General features: G+C 45.5%; 1 protein-coding gene across 1 annotated transcript in view; it reads left to right on the plus strand.

Annotated features, from left to right (window-relative positions):
• Window positions 1-21,533, plus strand: part of CGNL1 (cingulin-like 1) — a 159,957-nt gene that overhangs the window by 71,904 nt on the left and 66,520 nt on the right. Inside the window, exons 7-8 of the mRNA XM_012658027.1 lie at window positions 4,512-4,605; window positions 5,265-5,477. Coding sequence (XP_012513481.1) covers window positions 4,512-4,605; window positions 5,265-5,477 — 307 coding nt within the window. The remainder of the gene's footprint in view (window positions 1-4,511; window positions 4,606-5,264; window positions 5,478-21,533) is intronic.

Consider the following 21,533-nt stretch of genomic DNA (forward strand, 5'->3'; position numbering starts at 1 on the left):
CTGATATTGCTGGCTTTTTGGTTATTTGCTCCTTTCTCATAACAGGAGCTATGTCATTTACTGCTGCCTTTCTGCGGGATGAGTTAGGGCACAATTAGCTTCTCTCTGCCCAAGTGGGTTTCTTTCCCTCCAGAAAAATCATCCTCTGTTTTTATCAGTTTCCTTTGACGTGTCAGCAACATTTAAAACATGATCTATGGTTTCTACATCACTAATAAAATAGACCCTATCACCTTGTCACTTTCAATTTATTCTTCATATCTTAATAAAAAGTGGCCCGGGGGGACTTGATAAAAGATTATAGTTGTGGCCAAGTTTAACGTGGCATTTGGCTTAGAACAGACTCTTAAACACAATGACTGTTAAACACTTCAGCTTTTGAATGTTTGAAAAAGGTTAAAGGCCCAAATTTTGTAAGGCCTGCGCGATGGACCGGATTTTTTCATGAAATCTCTCTTAACATTTCACATTGTGTTAAATAACATCAGACCCCTGTATGTAATCAGTAAAGTTAAGAGAGAATAAAATAGTTAAAAAAAAAAAAAAAAAAGGAAGAAAGAAATAGTAGAAAATACTTTGTTTTCTTAGGATAAGCCATATAATTGACCAAGAATGGGATGACTTTGTTATTCTTAGTTAAATGGATGATTCTGAAATTTTTTTTAAAACTCAAGTTACAAAAACTTGAGAACTTATAGAACAAATTTTCAGCTACTTCTTTGTCCATGAACGCACTACCTTCCATTTTGAGGGTGACGGGTCAACGCGAGACAGCTCTCCAAGTGCCACGACAGTGGAGTTTTCTAATTATCAAATGTGTCCTTTGATGGGAGCCCGCGGCGCTGAGAGAAGGGCCTCGCTCCAGCACAGCCGTACAGTGGTTTATTCCTGGCTTTTGCCAAGATGCGGGTACTTCAGTCTCCCTAAAATATCCCGGTTATAAAATTGTATTGATCTGAGGATAGATTGTGCTTAGAAATTAGGTCTCTACAACTTCTTTTGTAGTGATATTACTGAACATTCTGCAAATTTTAATTTCAAAAGCAACTAAAAATATCATGGTTCTCACCAGCTGTGTGATGCTTCCTAGACCATCCTTATGGGGGGAAAAATTACATAATTTGATATAAAACCTTACAGTTTTGATAGAAAAACCTTTTATTTACCCTGTCAGTGAGCCTGGGCGAGAGTTAGGGACCCTATAGAACTTCTGGGAAGTGTGAATGCAGACAAGGGCCTGGGGCAGTGTCTTCCTCCTTTTGATGTGGAGGACCTGTGAAGAGGTGGCAAGTGACAGAGCTTTCTGTGGGCAAATCAGTTGCCACTCAGGACATTCTGGTGCCCGTCAGACAAGATCCGTGCATGTGCTGTCGGAGCAGCCACTCGCTGCCGCTGCTAAGATCCGGTCCCGGAGTGTACTTCCTTTTGCTCTCAGCTTTCCTTCTTTCTTGTCTTTTCAGGCTCTGGTCATGTTTCTTTGCTTTAGTTTAAAAAAGTGGACCTCGTCCAAGGTACTTCCAGCCAAACAGTGCTGTGTTCCGTTTGCATCTAGCACATGGTTGCAGTGTAATTATTTGTTCTTCAGCCTTCACGAATGTGTGGTTTTTGAGGTCAGGTGTGTAGTGACTATGGTGAAGACAGAGGGTGTTGGGATCCGATCTGGGCCCCAATCTTGGCTCTACTGCTTATAAGCTCCGCGATCTTAGGCATGTTAGCATCTCAGAGCTCAAACTTCTTTCATTTATGAACGAGAATAATAATATTCATCTTCTTGAATATTTCTCTCTTTGGATTTTTGGAAATGCTTAGGACAGTTCTTATCATGCACTAAGGACCAAACGCAGTCAACCTTGCTACTTCCCCTCGCCCCAACACACACATAATACACGCTAGGTTTTTAAGTTTTGGCTATTTGTTATAAATGGGGAGCTATTCTGTATACAGAAAGGTTTTGAAAGCACTGATTCTGAATAGCCAACATTTTCCCTTGTTTTCTTTGATTGGAGTCTGCAGAGAGGCATGTTCACCCCTCCGGATGTTTACTTATATTTTGAAGTTTATATATTTTTTTCTCCCTTCTTTAACTTGTTGCAATTAAACTTGAGGTGATGGAGTGAAGTTTCTGAAACCTCATGTACCTTTTGGTCTCTACTCTGGAAAACTTCAAGTGCTTCTAAGTGATATGGCGAGGTGTAATCTGATTGGATTTGCGCAGCACAGTCCACTTAAGCAATAGCTCCAGCCGCAGATAACAGCATGTCGGTGTAGAATGGACCATAAAAACCTCAGTTCTTGACATGCATTGGCGGCAGTTCACAAAAGGCAACACAAAACACAGATATATCCTGGAAAAGATAAGTGTGGGAAGAGGAACTGTCTTATCGTGAAAACAATTGAGAAATGTGTGAGAGTAAAAGCAGGAAACAGGGGTCAGAATCAAGGGTCTGCTCTGAAGACGCTGGCAGGAGGCTCCAGGAAGCCTTAAAGGGGTAGCCGGCAGCAGCAGTGAGCGGGGGTGGGGGGAGGCTCTGGTCCTCCCTGGGAGAGGCTGGGCAGTGGTATCAGTGCATCCCCTTTGATAAATATCAGGACATGAGGTAGTTTCACAAAATCTCTGAGTTTGGTGCTTTGAAAGAGCCAGAGCTGCCTTTGTTACCTGGATGGGTCTCTTGACGTTTCATTCGAGCTCATCGATGCCTGGTAGTGAGGTTTTTGATGGGCAAAGTCTCGGTCTACGCAATGCAGCTCCACCATGGGATTGTAGATGTTCCCTAGTTCAATGGAGGCGCATGTCCTATGGAAAAAGAAAGAGATTTCATTGTCAGTTATTCTTAAATCAACATAAATGTTTTCATCCCTTCATCAGTGACACACTTCTTGAATGGAAACTAGCTTACTACCTCCGAGGCCCTGGGTCCCTAAGTGGCAGCCATTCCTCTGCTTCCCCAGGAACTCCACAAGAAGAAGATATGTTCTTATTCAGAAGCCACAAGTGAAGGAATACACTAGTTTAGAATTCTGACATCTCCAGACTCCTGCTGTAATGCACATGCTAACTTATTTAAATCTAGAACAGATGAGTGCTCTCAATATCATTGATCAATATCATGATCAATATTATTGATGCATCAAAAATATGATGAATCAGAGCTATATCCTTCTTTCAAGAGGCTGGTAGTCTACTAGGGGAGATAAGGAAAATGATCAAAATACATAGAATGCAAGAGACAAAGTATTAAATGCTGTGAGAAGAACACCTAAAATGAGATGGGTATTCAGGAAGGGTATTCAAGGAAGACTTCTTGGAGGAGGCATATTGTTCCTGAGTCTTCAAAGATTTTCTGAAAGGCAGAAACGGGAGGGCCTGAGAGGGGAGAAGGCCACTCCATAGAGGATGCTGCGTGGATGTTGTCATAGAGGCTGCAGGGAGCAATCGGGTAGCCGCACAGGAGGTGAAGAGGGCCAAACCCAGGGAGGTGAGGGGAAGGATCTACGATGTTTCAGAACTAACTTTTTGGTTGTGAGGGACGTGGGTGAGAGAAGTCCAAGTTGTTGCCAAGCTTCTGAGCATGGGTGCTTAGGGGCCAGGTAGTGCTGTTCACACGAATAAAGGACAAAGGAAGAGGAAAGGAAGGAACCTGAAGAATTCACTTAAAACTGTAATCCTACCGAGTCTGAGGTGCCTGCCGGACATCCAGGTGGATTCGTGTCGGGGTCACTGAATGTTAGAGCAGGTCTGAACTCAGACAATGGCTGGACGTAAAGATTTGGGAGTCTTTTACATAGAATTAGTACTTGGAAAAAATAGAGGAGTTTGCTGAAAGAGAATAAAGCATGCAGAGTTGCATTCTTGGGGATCATTGTAGCTTCTGGGAAGAGGGAGAGAAAAGCCAGAAAAGATTATCACAGAAAAAGTGGCCTGTGGGAGAAAACAGGGGAGGGTGTTGTCTTTACGTTAAAAGGAAGAAGAGACTCTTAAGGAGATGAGCGGGGAGATCAAAGAGGGGTCAGGAAAGTTGAGGACTGAGAAAAGGCCATTGGTTGTGGTGATTTAGAGGTCACGATGACCTTGGAGGGTGCTGTCTTAGTAGAGTAGGGACATAAAGAAAGGTAGGAAGAGATTAAGGAGTAAAGGGTGGTCACAAAGCAGAGACAGTGAACCTAAGCTGGCGTGCACACCTGTGGTCCCAGCTACTCAGGAGGCCGAGGTGGGAGGATCGCTTGAGCCTGGGAGGTCGAGGCTGATATTCCTGTGAATGGCCATTGTACTCCAGCCTGGGCAACATAGTGAGACTTCATCTCTAAACAAACAAACAAACAAAAGAAAATAAAAAACTAAGGCTTAGTGCCTACTTAAAAGAAAAATTATGCTTTCAAAAAGTTTGGTGGTAAAGCTTGGAGGGGAGCCAAAATTCAAGAAAACAGAAAAGACCAAAATGGCAGCGAGACAAGATGACTGATGGAGTGGAGACTGGGAGTGGGCCGGCAGGGGCGGTTCCTTCTCTGCGCAGTGACCCGGGTGGGGAGAGGGTCGGGGTGCAGAGTGGAGGTGGGGAGGAAGCCGAGGGCTCTGCAGGACGGCCCAGACCTCCGCGGAGTCTGCAGGTGAGGCTGAGCCCTGCGCCTGAGGGGCCCTGGGAAGGACTAGGGCAAAGATGTTGAAGTGAGAGGAATGCTGAGCTTTTGGCAGGAAGCACTTGGGTTCAGGCAAAGTGATTGGTAGTGGAACTTGTTGCCCCAGTTTTGTGATTTTCTGTGTGAACTCTTGGCAGTTAAGGAGGAGAAAATGTGAATATTGTGCTCCTCTCAGATGGACAAATGAGACAGAAGGAAAATGGGCCAAGTCTCCCTGAGTACTAGGAGTGTGGATGGGGGTTTGCCCACACGCAGGGGTAGGAAGCAAGTGGGGCCAGTGAGTCAGTGTGTCCCTCAGGAAGCAGCAGCAGGTGCAGGGCAACAGCAAGGATGACTGACCATTACACAGAAATGAAACAAGATGGAGAAAGCAGGCATGTCCCTCCAAGGCAATGACAATGACATCTGTTTCCCTTTTCTCCCTCACCTTCAATGGAGCCTCCAAGAAGCCAAGACAGACAAATCCAAGGGAATGATGGCCTCTGAGAGGTGCCGGGGGGAGAGGAAGTGGTGGTCTACATAGGTGTGTGGAACGAGGAAGGAAGAGCCCTGAGGACAGGGGAGGTGGCTGTACATCGGGTGGGGAGATGTTTAATCTTCACCTCCCTGCTTCGTGTTTCCTGCCCCAGGAGCTCTTACAGGCAAAACAGGATCTTCAAGATCTGCTGATTGCCAAGGAGGAGCAAGAAGATGTCTTGAGAAAGCGGGAGCGTGAACTCACTGCCCTGAAGGGGGCCCTGAAAGAAGAGGTGTCCAGCCACGACCGGGAGATGGACAAACTGAAGGAGCAGTACGACGCCGAGCTGCAGGTCCTGCGGGAGAGCGTGGAGGAAGCCACCAAGGTGAGCATGTGGCCATGCGGGGAGAGAATCTGGCCTGGGACAGGAGAGAGGGTGAGACCACCTCTCCCACACCAGTGCAGGTGTCTTCCTTCCTTGTAGTTACAGAGTGAAACTCATTTTCATCCAATCATGGAAACAGAGCTTGTTCACAAAGAATAAGCTCAGTGGTTCTGCTGTTGACTTTGAAAGTCTGTAAACTTAAACATAGTTAAGGACGTTGGTTAAATCCTATGGCAGGAGGGGAGGTTTAGAGGCCCTCGAACAAATTCTTGAACTTCTGCAGCCCCTTGCAGAGTGGAGCTGTGCTCTCCTAGGCATTCGTAAAGGCCAGAGACTTAGGGCATTGTGTGACTTTGCTGATGGGCAGAGTTGCAGACAGGATCCAGATTTCTGGAACCCTTTACCCCTGCCCTAGTCTGTTCCTTTTGATTTTGTGCAGCCTTTTGTTAGACAATTCAAGTTCTTTTTTTCAGCAGAGTCACAAGAGGGTTAATTGGCTGAATTGCCCAAACCCTAACAAGATAATTTTACTCTTAATTGAATTCTTGGCTCCTACAAATAGATTCGAAATTATGTTGAAGCCTTTTGGTGTAGGCCTCATGTTGGCTATTGAAGAAGGGAAAAACAATATTTTGAAGGGGAAAATGCTTTGAAATAATCATGCCATCTTTAGGGAAAGAGAGGAATTACAGAGTATAAATTTTTCAGAGTCTCTTCAATCTATAGGTAAAAAATGATGAAAAAAGAACTCTTGGTATTGTTTGTTTATTCTGCAATGATTACAGTGACAGCCCAGAGATAGCAGGCCCTTTCCCCTAAGCCCCATGGTGATTCACGGATTTTCAGTTATGGCACAGTAATTGCAAATGACAAGGAGTGAAAGATGGGTTTGTTTGTTATAACAATAAAAAGTCTGGGAAATAGCCTGTTTGGGGTTACTATAACTTTGAGACAGTTTAAAAAAGCCTCTTGTCAATTTGCCTATCTTAGCTTTTATTGAGATTTGAATGAATTTGAGAGCGAAAAGTTGATTGATTTGATTTTCATTGCTCTGAGGGGACATGCGTGTTTTTTGCATGTCATTCATTTCTGTGCAACAGCCCAGTGTCCTTGCCGTTGACCTCTATGTGCTGTTGCTTCATCAGGCTCATGCCAACAGGCTCTGCATGAAGGGGTTCTCCTTTGTTCTCATTACTTCCTTATCACCCTCAGACCTTGCCTTGAAGTTCAGGGTAACATGGCATATTCTGGGTGGCTCACTTAGGGGAGTTGAGAACCGTGTTTGGGCATATATGTGTGTAGTGATTTGTCTGTAAGGAAAATCAAACTCGTGCCACACGTGCAATGGAAGATATTTTATTGGAAGCTTCTAGTTTCTTGACTGTCACAGACATTTAAGTGGGGAAAGGAAATGTGGCAGGTGAGAGAGGATGTCTTTGTTGCGTGGAATTGAGATCATCCGTATAGAGACTTAGGTTATCACATTCTGCCCCTGTCGAAGGTCTGCACTGTATTTTCAGTATGCCAATTCAAGAAAGATAACTGCGTTGACCCACATCAATCTAAGGAAGAAATAACAGGTGAGTCAGTCAAAACATGTACCACTGGCAGAGAAGGTGGCGCTTCTGAGCACTGGGAAGCTGACACAAAGGGGTGCATCTTGGTACCCCCTGGGGTGTGAGCCAGTGAGGGCTCTTTGCTCCAGGTCATATGCTGCAGTGCTGCCAGCATCTTTCCCCAAAATAACAAATCTGACCACATTAGCTTCTGCTTAAATAACTTGCTTGGCCCCCTGTTGCCCTAGATTGACGTTCAAAATTGTTTACATGGTAGAGAGTAGAGGGCCCTTCTCTGCCCAGCCCCATCTCCAGAAAACTCCACGTTCCTTTAGACCTCTCACTTCTTTGCACATGTAGTGTGACTTGCTCCCGGTCTTGCACCTGACCAGCCTTCAAGATTGTCCCTGAGTGTCTTTCCCCCTGTGAATGTGTCCTAGATACCTCCACTTCCTCAGGGTTTCTGTTGAACCCTGGCCATCCCTGTGCTGTAGTTTGCATCATAGCCTGTTGTAATGTATCTTCATGCCTGCCTCCTCCCTTAGACTCTGCACTTCGTAAGCCCAGGGAGCATTTTCATCCGTTTTCTTTTCCTAGAGTGATAATGACGAACTCAAGTACCTCCGAGGACAGACAGGGAGTGGAAATCCGTGAAGCGCTGAGTGTGTTGTTGGGTCACAGTAGGGTATGGTGGGGACTGTGGCAAGCTGGAGAGCGTGTCCTTTGCTCTTGGGGTCAGTGGCTTCTCTGCTCCAGCCGAAAGTAGCCAGTGAGGGAATACTGGGCCCATGGTGCTAGATCTTTCCATTTTTCAAGAGAAGCCAGGTACCTAGACGTTTCTTTGAGATCTCCCAACTTTTAAATTAAACTTGCTTCGACTTAAAAAAAAAAAATCAAACAAAACATAACCCATCTGCAGGTCAACAGCCTGTGATCTTAGCCCCTTGAGCTCAGCCCAGTGCCTGGCACAGAGTCGTATCTGTGCAGTGTCTGGTGAGTGAAAGTCAGTTGAGGATAAGTCCCTCCTCCTAACTGGGTTTTGAGTCCCTGCTGTGTGTTTCCTGTTGGATTTTCTCCGGTGGTGACATGGGAAGTCTTTCAGGGAACTCTGCTATTCCGTGTATTTCCATGCCTTGCTTTTGAGTTTCCCTGTATTTTCTTAAAAAGGATCATAATTGTGTTTTCACACCTCGTTAGCTTTTGTTGCTGAAGGTGGCTGTTGAACAAATGTGATAGCATCATGTTTTATGGAAAAAAAAGTGTCAGTTTCTTAGATTTTTTTTTGTTACATTATTTACATGTTGGTATTATAGACTAGAATTTTAAGATTATCAAAGATTTGGAGGAGAGTGAATTAAATACAGTTTTTTAATCTGGTAATGGGTGTTTCTTAAATTTGTGTACCAGCATTTATCTTTTTCCTGCCCCAGGAGAAGGACCCCCCCCTACCACTGTGACTAAAAGTTGACATTTCTTTAAGGAATTGTATTGCATTAAAAGTTCATTTCCTTGATCGATCTTAGGAGACAGCCCAACCTCCTCTCATAAGTTTCTCTTATTTTTGCCACTGCCCCAGGGCCAAAAACCACTAAAGTGCTATTTTATCATTGTCAAATAACAAGCACTTCATCCTGGCCTGAGTTTGAGCACTAAAAGTTTTAAATTACTAGAACATTTGGTGAAAGCTGTCAAATTTTGTTAAGGACATGATACAGGTATTCCAAACAGATATTCTGTAATGGTGTTTTTGTACATTCAAACTGCCACAACTTTTTAAGAACAGACTGATTGCTCAAATGGACAAGAATTCACGAATGCCTGAGCGATGTGGGGTTCCCTCACTCAGCAGAACGAATTGTAACTCACAGAGCAGTGGTGGGTGGGTCATGATGTGAACTATTTACATTCCCTTCTTATAAGGAATAGATCTTCGTAGTCTGTTAGGAAAGACTAGAATCTATCAATCTAACATTCTTTTAAAGGATGGTTAAGTACTTCGGCACCTTCATGACATGCTTCATAACATTCATAACATGCTTCTTTCTCTTTTATTTGTCCTTTTATACTTTTTCTAGTTTTGAAAAGAAAATGTCCTCTTTCTCCTTGGGTTTGTGGCTGTGGCTGGAACCCATTAGAGGAAATTGATGCTTAATGGGGACGTGAGTGCAACGAAGACTGTGCACAGCTGTTTGCTTTTTTCAAGCTAACTCTTCCTATCTTCCACTCTTGTGCAAGAGAGAAGCACAGACAGTGTAGTTTCTTAAGATTTCTTATCAAGTGGGGTCAGCTCAACTTCCAGCTCCTCCAATAATTTCCCTGGTTGCTTCTTGGGCCTTACAGTTTCTAGACACCTGGTATCGTTGGAAATTTTGCTCTCGGTTTTATCTTCCCTGCTGTGCTGGGGACTGTCCTCATTTTCCACTTGGCTTGCCATTGTGCTTGGTATTTAATAGATGTTCAGTAAATGTTTGTGGATTAGAGGAATGATACACAAAGGGGGAGATGCCCTTACAGTCCCTGACCATCCCAAGACCGGACATTGGACTGTTTCTGCTTCTCATTTATAAATTAAAATTATTTCCTATGAAAATGAACAAATATTGTCTGTTAGGAGCAATATCATAATGTAAATGTTGATCTTGGAAGAACTAATTTTGCCTCTAAAAGCTATGGGTATTTTGATGATGGTGAAAGAGCCACTTTTATTTTTGTGCCAGGTGATATGATTTTGGGGCCATTAGGCACTTTCACAGTGCTCAACATACAGCAGTTAGGCAACAAATATCTCTTTTTTTTTTTTGAGACAGAGTCTCACTCTGTTGCCCTGGCTAGAGCGAGTGCCGTGTCGTTAGCCTAGCTCACAGCAACCTCAAACTCCTGGACACAAGCGATCCTACTGCCTCAGCCTCCCGAGTAGCTGGGACTACAGGCATGAGCCACCATGCCCAGCTAATTTTTTCTATATATTTTTAGTTGTCCAGATAATTTCTTTCTATTTTTAGTAGAGACGGGGGTCTTGCTCTTGCTCATGCTGGTCTCGAACTCCTGAGCTCAAACAATCCGCCCGCCTCGGCCTCCCAGAGTGCTAGGATTTACAGGCGTGAGCCACTGCGCCCGGCCCCAAATATCTCTTAAGTGAATGGATGAGGGAGGAGAGGGAGGATGAAGACATGTAAGATACTCTTGCCATCCTTGATTTCTCTGCTTGTATTATTATTATTATTATTAGTAGTAGTAGTAGTAGTAGTAGTAGTAGTATTTTTGACAGGGTCTTACTCTGTCTCCCAGGCTGGAGTGCAATGGTGTGATCGTAGCTCACTGCAGCCTTGAATTCCTGGGCTCAAGCGATCCTCCCACCTCAGCCTCCCAAGAAGCAGGGACTACAGGTGTATGCCATCACACCTGGCTAATTTTCCTTATTTTTTGTAGAGATGGGGTCTTGCTATGTTGCTCCGGCTGGTCTTGAACCCTTGGGCTAAGGCGATCCTCCTACCTCGGCCTCCCAGAGTGCTGGAATTACAGGCATGAGCCACCGCACCGGTCTGTTTATATTATTTTTAAATACAGCACTTACAAATTGATTTACTGAGCAGTTGCCAAGTGCAGGGTATTGTGCTAGGTCCTGTGAAGGCTATAAAGACAAATCAGATGGACTCTGCCCTTCTAGGAGAGTGAAGAGGAGATGAGTAGCTCTCAAGCTGATTATAGGAAAGAGTAAATGCCCCAAGCGAGGTGGGGGTCAAGTGCTCCAGGAGAGCTCGTGGCTGTGCTGGGGAGGAGGGCTGGTGACAGTCAGGAAAGATTTCGTGCAGGGGGCAGTACTGGAGTTGGGCTTGGAGCAGTGTTTGGGCACTGGGGCTGAGGACATTTGGGTATCGAGTGCAGCATGAGCAACGCCTTGTAGATGGGAAAGTGAAGCGTCTGGGCTAGGGCTTATGGAGAAGGAGAGGTTAAGGTGTCTGCAGAGTAAAAGAGGCTAAAGGAACAGGGGCCCAGACCCAATTCGTGGGCTGGGTTTGGATCCCATTTCAAACAAACCAGCTGTGAAAAACAAAAAACGTGTGAAGTCATTGGGACATCTTAACACTCTCTATATTAACAATATTAAGAAATTATTTAAACAACTTTTTAGGGGTGATAGTAGTGTTACTGTTAAGAGTCTTTGTTTTTTAAAGAGATAAACTGGAGTATTTATGGATGAAATGATAGGCTGTCTGGAATTTGCTTTAAAACAACCCATTTTGGTGGTGGGGGGAAAGTGAGGGCGGTATGGATGAAACAAGATCAGCCGTGTGCTCGTAAGGGCTAAAGCTGGGCGTTGGGTAGTAAGAGTTAATTACACCATCTTTTACGAATGTTTGACGTTTTCTATAGTAAAAAGTTTTGTGTGTGTATGTGGGTGTGTGTGTGTTTTAAAGAACATCACGAGAAGAGTTAGGATAGAAAAGGTGGGGTGAAGTGAGATGGTGGAGACTGTTTTTAATTGGTACTCAGCGAGGGGACAATTTTTATCAGGAATCTAATAGGGATGTCGCTTTGTGGCGGTGCAACCTGGAAGTAGCAGAGGCCTGAGGCTGGGGCATGGTTAGAAGTAAGGAATGAGGAGGAAGAGTCGTAGGTGAGGGCTGGCTCGAGAGACCCCACAGGGGAGCGTTGACTGGGGTGAGGGAGAAAGAAGGGACAGAGCCAACTGCAGGAGGTGTCGCCTCTGGGTGCCTGGAAGGAGGCCTGGGGGATGGGAAAGCTAGTGAGTTGATCTTGAGGACACAGTTAGGGACAGGCAGGGCTGCCCTGTCCATCTGGCAGTCGTGGGGAGAGCACAAGGTGATCCAAAAAGGGGCTAAGGACCGGAGGAGGAAGGGAGGACACAGACACAGAGACCTGAGGAGAAGCAGCAAAGTCCAGTGACAGGAGGGCCAGAGGAAGAGCACTGCATTTGGCTTAATTAACAATATATTTGAGGAATTTCTAAGAGCAGATTATTTTGAGTCTCTGTATTATAAATTCTTTCTGCCTACATTTTATATTCTGTAACCCCTATAGGAATTTTATTCAAATTCAATAATGTTGAAACTTTTTTCCCCCTCCAACACGGCCCTCCAATTTTGGCTGTGTGTGTGTTTATCACCCAATACTTTGGAAACGTCTCTCAATCCTGTAGAAGAGAAAACGTGCTTTGGTGCCCCTTCCCTACATCACTTCTGGATTTGTTCCTTCCCTCTTTCCCACCAATCTCTGGACAGGTTTTTTCAAAGCGTAAGGTCGGCAGAGGGTCAGGCGGTAAAACCAGTGCTAATCTCAGGATCACTGGAATTGCCTCCCTGAAGACATGGCTAATTCAGTGTAAAATCTCATTTCTGTCTTCTCCAGGGGAGCCAGGTTAGCCAAGAAAACTGTAAAAATTCCTCATTTCCTCAGCATTTTAACTTCAAATAATCAACTTACCCTGCATGACAGCTAGTGTATGCGAGAGAAGCAGCAGGTGTGGCAGTCAGGTGCCCAGGAAAAGGAAAATATCTTTTCCACAGACTCAAACGTGCCATGACACGGAACTTTCAGTAGGCAAAAGTAAAATGGGTAAGATTTAAGGTTAAAAAAAATCTCTTTTATTTCTTTTTCTCTCTGTCTTTCTTTTCTTTTCTTCCCCCAGAAATGGCTCTTTAATAATTGCAGTGCTCTTCTGCATTCCGTGTTGACCGAACAGTACAGAGATGAGACACCTGACGTGGTGTCCCGGGATGTCTGTTTGAACCCTCCCTCACGGCCCTGGGGCGCGTGCTGTGGCTCTGATCCCAGGCATCTCATGTGTCTTGAAGGTCCATGCCTGCCATGAGAAAACCCCAGGGGGCTGGTGACAGATAAGTCTCTCTTAGGGGGCCTCCGTGAACAGTAAACAGAGCATCCCTGCCAGTCTCTCCTGGCATTTTAACTGAGCTGCCCACGGTCACTTGCTATGGGTTATAGAAGACAGAGTAAGAGTGTCCCAGATGTGCCGATTCACTCGTCATCAAATGCCCGAGTGTGTTCTACGTGCTACCACAGTGCTAGTCACTGAGAATATAAAGGCCGGCAAGCCCTGGTCTCTAGTTTCAGTGATCTTTTATGGTCTTGTGGGCAGAAAGGTATGCAAATGAAATGACATCAAAGTTATAGGTGCTGTGGCTGAAGTACGTGCAGGGTAGGAGATCTGGACAGGCTTATCACTTTCGATGGCAAAATTCAGGAACGAAATAACATATTGGTTCTGCAGTTTGACACCTTAAGGACCTTTTACGTACCAAGCACTTAGAAGTGAAAAAGAACCATCCTTTTCCACGAACCTCTCCAACCAGGAGTTTTGGGACGCTAACACACCTTATACCTGCTGTCTTTGTACCCAACTCTTTTTAATAAAACTCAGGGTTAATAGAGTCGCTAGAAAGTTTAAATTGTCTAAATGCAAGACAACCAAAGAATATGGGACAAGTTAAAATACATTTCACTTATTTAAAAAAAAAAATCAATCACAGTCTAGTTACAGTTAAGATTTCTAGAGCGTAGGAGCTAATAAAATATTTATGAGGAGGGCCTCTGCCTTTCCTGGCTAGGGTGACAGAAGGACCTCTCCTTCCAGGTCTCCTAGTAGGACTTTGGTAAGTAGACTTGGCCACTATATTGGTGGAGAGGGTTTTTGGCTTTAGCCTCACAGTGCAAGAAGAAGAGCTATGAAGAATTCCATTAGGAATTTTCCTCACACAGGGAAAAATCAGGTAATTTTTAATGACCCTACTCTGGAGCCTCATGACCATGTTTAAGCAGCTGGCATTTTCCAGCAGTTCCAATGGGGGGCTGAAGGCAGGGCTTCCAGGACCCCCAGAGCAACCAGATGACCCAAAAAATCACAGCAAATTCACATGCAGCGTGAGGAGAAAGTGGTGAGACTTAACTGGGAGGTGGGGGATGTAAAGCTCACAGATCAGCTCTGTCGTCAAGTTGTGCTGTCTGTGCCTTGCCTCACACAGGCCCTGCTCGCAGGGCGGAGTGGGGAGAGCCTTTGCCTGAGTCTACCCACCCGTGATGAAGAGTGATGAGGGGAATAGGCTTAAACCACTCAGCAGATTGATGTTCAATAGTCAGCATCAATTTCTAACCCTTGGGAATGGATCGTTGGTACATTTTTTGGAATCTCCATTTAATAAATAGTTTATTCATAGTCATTAATTAAGTAGGCAAATATCTATGGAGCCTTCCATTTATATTTATGCCTGGCACTGTGCTGAGTTGGAGGCATAAAATGGACAGAAGGGGTGAGACAGACGTTATTCAGATAATCCCATGTATAAATGTATAGTTTGGTTGTGCTTTGAAGGTGAGGGAGGGAGCGAAGGGGTGGGGGAGGAAAGCTTCCTTGAGGGAGATGAGGATGGAGGTATGAAGGATGAATAGGAATTAACTAGATTAAAAAAAACCAAACCCACAGAATGGTCCAAGCAGAGAAAGCAGCACGTGCAAAGGGCTTGTGGCAGGAGGGAGGATGGTCTGTCCACGGTGCGGGACGATGGCCAGTGCAGCTGGGCTGTGGAGGGCGATGGCCTCTGTGCTGTGAAGTGAAGTAGAGGCAGATGGGGAGGCTTGCGCAGCCCATGTGGAGCCTCTTGAGGATTCTGTTCTTTTTCCTGAGCAATGGAAATCGTTGAAGACTTTCAGAGACAGAGAGAGAGAGAGAGACTGCATGTGAGTATTTGTCACCAGCAGATTCCTTCTGTGAAAACGAGCCTGCTCTGGGCTGTACCAGTGAGATGGCGTGTCCTGGGATGGTTTGCTCATGCTGCCACTTAAGGTGGAGGCACAGGCTCTCAGAGGTCTCTTCAGCAGTCTGTTTCTGTTTTCAATGAGATGATCACCTGCCCGTCTCTCTGCTGGTTCCTGTGGGGGAAGGGAAGAGGATAGGATCACATAGGGCCCCATTTTCTTTGTGAGGTTTTGCTCTTTGCTAAGTGCCAGTTGTCTGAATTTGTAAAATGTGTCTGTGAGCGGGTGGATGAGAGTTGATAGGGCTTATGGATGAAGGGAAAAGTTTGGCATGTTGGTGGTGAAAGTTTGTAGGAGGTAAGTTTTCAATTGTTTCTTGTCTAATAAGGCTGTTATAATGGGTCAGTGCTGGAAACATCTTTAAACGTTTATAGAACAAGAGTAAATAACCCAGTGGGGTGCTTGCCTTTCTCCCCAAGCAGAATGGTTCTGACATCTCTGAACCATCCATGGACACCTCCCAGAGTCTAGGAGTGTGAGCGAGGAAGTGGCTGTGGCCAGTCACTGAGGCCCCCAAACCAGATGTATTTCCAGATGTGGATATGGTCAGATCACAAGAACTGGGCAGTGCATTGAGAGGAGCTACTTTAAATAGCCAAGGACAATCATAGCCACCATAATATTTCCAACAGTTGAATTCTTAGCATCTGAAAGGAAAAAAGCTTTAATTTTATTATTAGAAATCCTGTTCAATCTGTATTACACTCTCTCTGACCCTCTAAACTCTGCCTGATGGTTATTTTTCTAAAGACTTGCCAAGATCATTAAGTAGATTTTTACTCAGTGGAAAATTTTGACATTATTATTTGATCACTTTAAGCAGAAAATGGAACATGTCATAAGCTCTAAATCCATTGGATAAGAAGCAGTAAGGAAACAGGAATATCTATAATGGCAAAGTAAATCAGGGTACTTAAGAAGGCATTTATGGCAGCCAGGCTCTAAGGTGGTCCCCAGGGAGCCACGTCTCCTGGTACTCTTGCTCCATGGTCGTCCCTTCCCTTGTTGAAGAGGCTGATCTGTGTAACCCAGTAGGATATTATGGAAATGGTGGGATGGGACTTCCATTGCTAGGTCATAAAAGACATTACAGCTCCCTCCTTGCTTTCCCTTGGATCTTTTGCTGTGCAGGAAGCCAGCCGCCATGCTGTGAGGGCACTCAAGCAGCCTTTGAAAAGGCCCATGTGGTGGGGGAGTAAGGCCACCTGCCGGCAGCTGGGTGAGTGCGCCATCTTGGAGGCAGATCCTCTAGCCCCAGTCAAGCCTGCAGATGGCTGCAGCTGGACTGTGACTGCATGAGAAACCCTCAGCCAGAACCACCCAACGGAGTTGCTTTTAGATTCCTTACCCTTAGAAAGTCGGTGAGATGATGGTGATTATCTTAAGCTGCTAAGTTTTGGGACAATTTGTTATATAGCAATAGATAACTGATATAGCATTTTGACAAAACCATCTTTTATGCTGCATTTTCTGATAGCCGTCAACTCCAGCAGGACCCATGGCATCCTGCCATGCCCTCAATCTAGTCCTCGTTATGCTGGACTATACCTAGTAGGTGAAATGTCTTGCTCCCCATCTTGAAGAAGGGGTGTTTTGTCCCTTGTATCCCTAGTACTTTGCAGAGTGCTCAGTAAGTATTTGCTTTATGAATGAACCAGAATGTGCAGAGGTACATAAAGAACACTATCATCATTTAAGGAGAGGTCATGGTTTTAAATCTGGCTTTGCCATTGACTTTATAGAAGTCTCCTAATCTTTCCCTGTTTTGTTTCCTCTATTGGAGTGGGGTGCTATTTCTGGTATAAAAAACAAACAAGCCAGAAATGGCTACACGTGCATATGTGCTTGTGCACGTATAGACTAGCTCAGGAAGCTATATAGTCTATGTATATCAGGAAGGGGATAACTAACTGATCAACAGTGGTTGCCTCTGGGGACAAGTCAGGGGGTAGGGTGAAGGAAAACTTTCAAAAAACAGTATACACCTTTTGAATTTATTCCATATACAATGAAATGGGGACACTGTTCTGTGCCTCCCCTTAGGCAGGTCAAGAAGCAGCCCTGGGTTTAGTGATGTATTTGTATTTTTTGTCACTGGGGGCCCCTGGCTCTGCTTTGGCCTTCACCTTTCATCTATTGCCTGGTCCGTGTTTTCTGTGTCCACACTGTCTTGGTTCCATGCTTTGATTTCCTGTCCCACAACCGCCACCCTGGTGTGGGCCATCTCCCTGTTTGCCTTGTTGCAGGTGGGCCACCCCACAGCGCAGCCCAGAACCCTGCCTGCTCTCTGAGGCTCCCACCTGCCTTTGCAACTCTGGTCCTCACTGCTGTCCCTGGTGAGTGCGGTGCCAGCCACACCAAGGGATTCCCTGTCACCTACTCAGAAGTGCGTGCTTCTGTCACTCCGTGCTGGCCACCTCTGGGCCATTGCTCTGCAGTCCCATCCTATAACAAAGGACAGTCCCCACAACAGACTTACCGACCCCAAAGGTCAACAGCTTTGCTATTGAGAAACTGGGACCTATGTATCTACAAGCGTGTGTGTATTTTGTTTTACACAAATGACTGCTGCGTGACCTTGAGCGTAGTTGATAAGCAATAGACTGAGTGACTGAATACCGTTGGCAAATCCCATCTCTCATCTCCAGAACCCTTTCCTCTCAAGAGGGAAAATATTACAGCACCTGTCTTCCGGGGTTGCAAGTATTCCAGCCTCAGTCTGGCTTCTCTGCCTTGCTCTCTCGTGTTCTCCTACTGAATCCTCTCTGGGTCTCCTGGTGGCCTCCCTGATCTTTCCTCTGTCTCCTTGCTTGGATAAGCCTGTCTCTAATGTCCTTCACCAGCCCCTGCACTTTGCTCTCTGCAGGTTAAAATCCTGCCATCCTTCCGGGGAGAGCTCAGGTGCCTTCTCCTTCATGTGGTCTGCCCAGCAGCTGCAGTTCTTTCTCCTTGAAATCTCCAGGGCCTTTTGTCCCCCTTTGTGGCATCTATTGTGTGAGGGTGTTACATGGCATGGAAACAGAAGCACACAAAAGGGTGACCTTGTTCAGTGCAGGTGGGCCAGGGCAGGTTCCTAAGAGAAAGTGAGGCTTAGATTGAGTCCTGGGGGCAGTGGGAATTAGCAAGGGGACTTATGGGTGGGAAAGGGCATTCCACACAGAGGGAGCTTCACGAGCCAAAGCATGCATCAGCTCTGAGACTTGAACACCTCTTTAGGGGTAGCCATTTTCCATATTCGTTTTTGTACTTTCCATAGACTTACCTCAGGCAGTTGATAATTTTGTTTGGGTTCACGTATTTATTCATTCAACAAATATTTTTGAGTGCTTGTCTGTCTGTGGTACTGGGCTCATATAAATGGATTTAGGCATATTGTTGGTGGACGGATTGCAATAGAAACCATTAGAGTGGTAGGTGGCCTCCGAAGTGATTAAATGTGGTTTAGTGAGGTTTTTGCATGAATAAGTCATGTGTTTATGGTGACCACACATTAGTATTCTGGAAATGTATGTGAGAACAAGTGAGGGTCAGATGCAATGGAAAATCTCTCTGCCCCAGTCATCACTAGGGAACGGAACTTGTTAGAGCCAGCATTATGAGTCTGGTTTCATGGAAGACAAAATGAAGGGCAAGGTGTTTGTTCCACAGGATGATTGCAGCAGTTTTCACAGTAACGAATACAGTAATGCTGTTCTGTCAGCAGTGAATAGGAGTTGGGGACTGGGAGAGGTTTGTTCCTTTCCTCAGGAAATTCCAAAGTCATGGATGGGCCTTATCCTTGGGGGACTTGCAGATGAAGGAGAGAACATGGCCAAGCGCACATATTTCTCCTTTTAACACTTCCCCTTTTTTTCTTTCTTTGTGTTTTATTTGCTAAATTTCTGCACATGTTTCTCAAGTGTGTGGTCCAGAGGGAAGAAATACTGGCGGGGTCTGGATTTAGGGAAACTTTGAGTCCACTCGCAGTTAGAAATAAAAGGCTGGATGTGCTTCAAAGACTTTTTGGAACAAGGCTGGGGATAAAGAAGTCAAGCAAATAAATGACAGAGCCCAAAGAAGGTGGCATTTAGAGACGGGTCTAAAAGCATTCGGGCAGATGTGGCATAGGGGCTGTTAAAACCTTGTCATTTCCATCTCTGAATTGTACAAGAGCTTAAAGATATCTGCTCTGCACCAGGGAAAGTGTTGGCTGGATGACAGTTAAAGGAAAACTTAGAGGCTGGCACATTTTATTGGAAAACACTGAGTTCTTCATCTTTTTGGAGCAAGAACCAAGGCATCAATAAGCTTTGGAAAATAGGTAGTGGGATTGTCTGGTAGAGTCCATATAAGGAGGTCTTTTGAGCCAGTTGGGTTTATAACTATGACCCTGAACTTGAGTCCAGCATGTGGCAAGTCCAGAGGAACAGTATGCTGGTTGGACCCCATGTGCTCTCTGATTTACAGGGACTTCTCTGCCTGGTCAAGGCATTTTTCTTCCATGTCTCTAAGCCTGTGAGCTTGTATGAGAATGTTCCCATGGCTCCTTTGATACTTGGTTTCTGAGATGCTGCGATGCCAAGCTCCTATCCTGTCTGCTGTACTTCCTTCTACCACCCTGTTGGGAACAGTTTCCCTTGGAGGCCCAACTCAATGTCCAACTCAATGTAGCTGGATGCCAAGCTCCTATCCTGTCTGCTGTACTTCCTTCTACCACCCTGTTGGGAACAGTTTCCCTTGGAGGCCCAACTCAATGTCCAACTCAATGTAGCTGACTTAGTGACCCTTCAAGCCAGAAGCAGCTGCCTGTGCTGTGTACCACGTGCTTCCGGCTGCTGAACTAGAGAGAAAACGTGGCTGGCAGGTGGTGAACCTGTGGCCGATTTAGGCCCAGTGGAGAACCAGGGTTAATAATTTACTTGACCCCTGTGTAGCCAATGGTGTTAACCTTGACAAAACTGGTGGAAATTAGTCAGAACCTGGCCTGGCATTTAACTAAGAGGATAATATGGCCCGGAAATAACTTCTCGTTTCAAGGTTAAGCCTGTCTCTGAGTTTACGGCCGGCATTCCCACACGTTCGGTCCTCTGTATCCAGCAGCCAGAACTGTTTGCTCATGCTGTTCACGGTGTTCAAGGGACAAAGATGTCACACAGGGTCAGGGGCCTGGCTTCACGTCATGTTAGGGGCACAAAGGCCACAGTGATCAAGGTGCCTGTAGGAGAGGCAGTAGAACACCGTCTGGGCCTTGTAGGTGTTGCAGGTGAAGAGGCGCCCCAGCCCCCGATTCCCCTTTTTATTTTAAATAAAAATAAAGATAGCCCTTCTACCTGAGCAGTTCTGAATCTTTTACCTCTGGTGCTACCAGAGGTTAAACTGATTAAACTTCCTGATGTAGGTAAAGTCAACAGCACTGCTGCTCTGGAAGGCGCTTTAACTGGAGGAGGTGCTCCCACTGTAGACGTTGCTCCTCCCTTCCCTGAAATGAAACCAGCTCAGGGCAATGGTCGCCTGGTGGTGTGTTGTGGAAAGCTAGCTTAAAAGTTCCAGTTAGCTGCTGGATAGGCCTAGACTGTGAAAGCATACAAGGTGATCCAGAGGTGGACTCTTAACTCATTAGGGAGTTACCTAAATTACTCTGTTTACTGATCTCTGAAGTGGGAATGCAGTTAGTTGCCGGTCCAGAGCCGCAGAGCATGCAGAAGTCCGCTTGCCTCTGTCCCTCCCCGTCCTCCAGGAAGGTGCAGTGACTTGGTCGGGAGTGGTTCTAACATCCAGCTTTTGGGTTCCTGGTCTACTGCTTTTTCCATTGCACTGGCCGGCACCTTGATCCAGCCAACACATACACACTCTATAAACACACATGTCCTTTTGGAGAAGGCAGTTGGCCCGAGATGAGAGTGTGGAGGGTGGGAGTGAAGAAGAGAGCCAGCCAGGAAAAGGGGGATGTGGAAAAGGAAGATGGGAGCTGGGAGGGAGCAGGCTGGGGACTGACCAGGCCCAGCGACAGGAGCCATCAGCGTTAGAGGAAGGCGGAGGGGATGGAGCGGTTTGAAGTGTGATGGACATCATGAGCAGGGCGAGAGGGTGGGAGGTGGTGTGGAAGGAAGCAGGGAAGCTGGCAGTACCCAGAGGTGAAAGACAGGACTTAGAGCCAAAGATCTAGAGGGTCGAAGGAGAAAAGATGGTCTGAAAGGTACAGAGGGGGACAGCGAAGGATGGAGGATTAGCCACAGTTGCATATTAAGTCGGGTGGGATTTTTTTCTCCAGGAATATCGGCCCACAGTTATCCCGAAGAGCTGTGGCAGCCAGTGTTGATTTTATTGCAATATTAGAGATATATGATTACTAAATAAATGTTTTTTAAATAAAGTATGAGAAACTCAGGATAAATGAACCTTTCATCACTTGAGATGGGTAATTTTTATGCCTTCTATTTCTAGGGCCTCTCTGTCCATACTGTTGAGTGTGGGTATGAAAATATGCATTGAATTTAATACTTAAAAGAGTTATGAGTATCATTTATTTGTCTGTGGAAAAAAAATACCATTGTCTAATAAGTCGTAGCAGTCTCTTCTGGTCTTTGAGCAGGAGTTCGAAGAGACACCATTGGAAAGACACCAAAAGAAGAATTTAAATTACCCAGATCCCATCCTTAAGAATGAAATTAATGCCTGTAATCCTAGCTCTCTGGGAGGCCGAGGTGGGTGGATTGTTTGAGCTCAGGAG

The sequence above is a fragment of the Propithecus coquereli genome, unplaced genomic scaffold (assembly GCF_000956105.1).
Source record: "Propithecus coquereli isolate 6110/MARCELLA unplaced genomic scaffold, Pcoq_1.0 Scaffold57, whole genome shotgun sequence".
Classification (NCBI taxonomy): domain Eukaryota; kingdom Metazoa; phylum Chordata; class Mammalia; order Primates; family Indriidae; genus Propithecus; species Propithecus coquereli.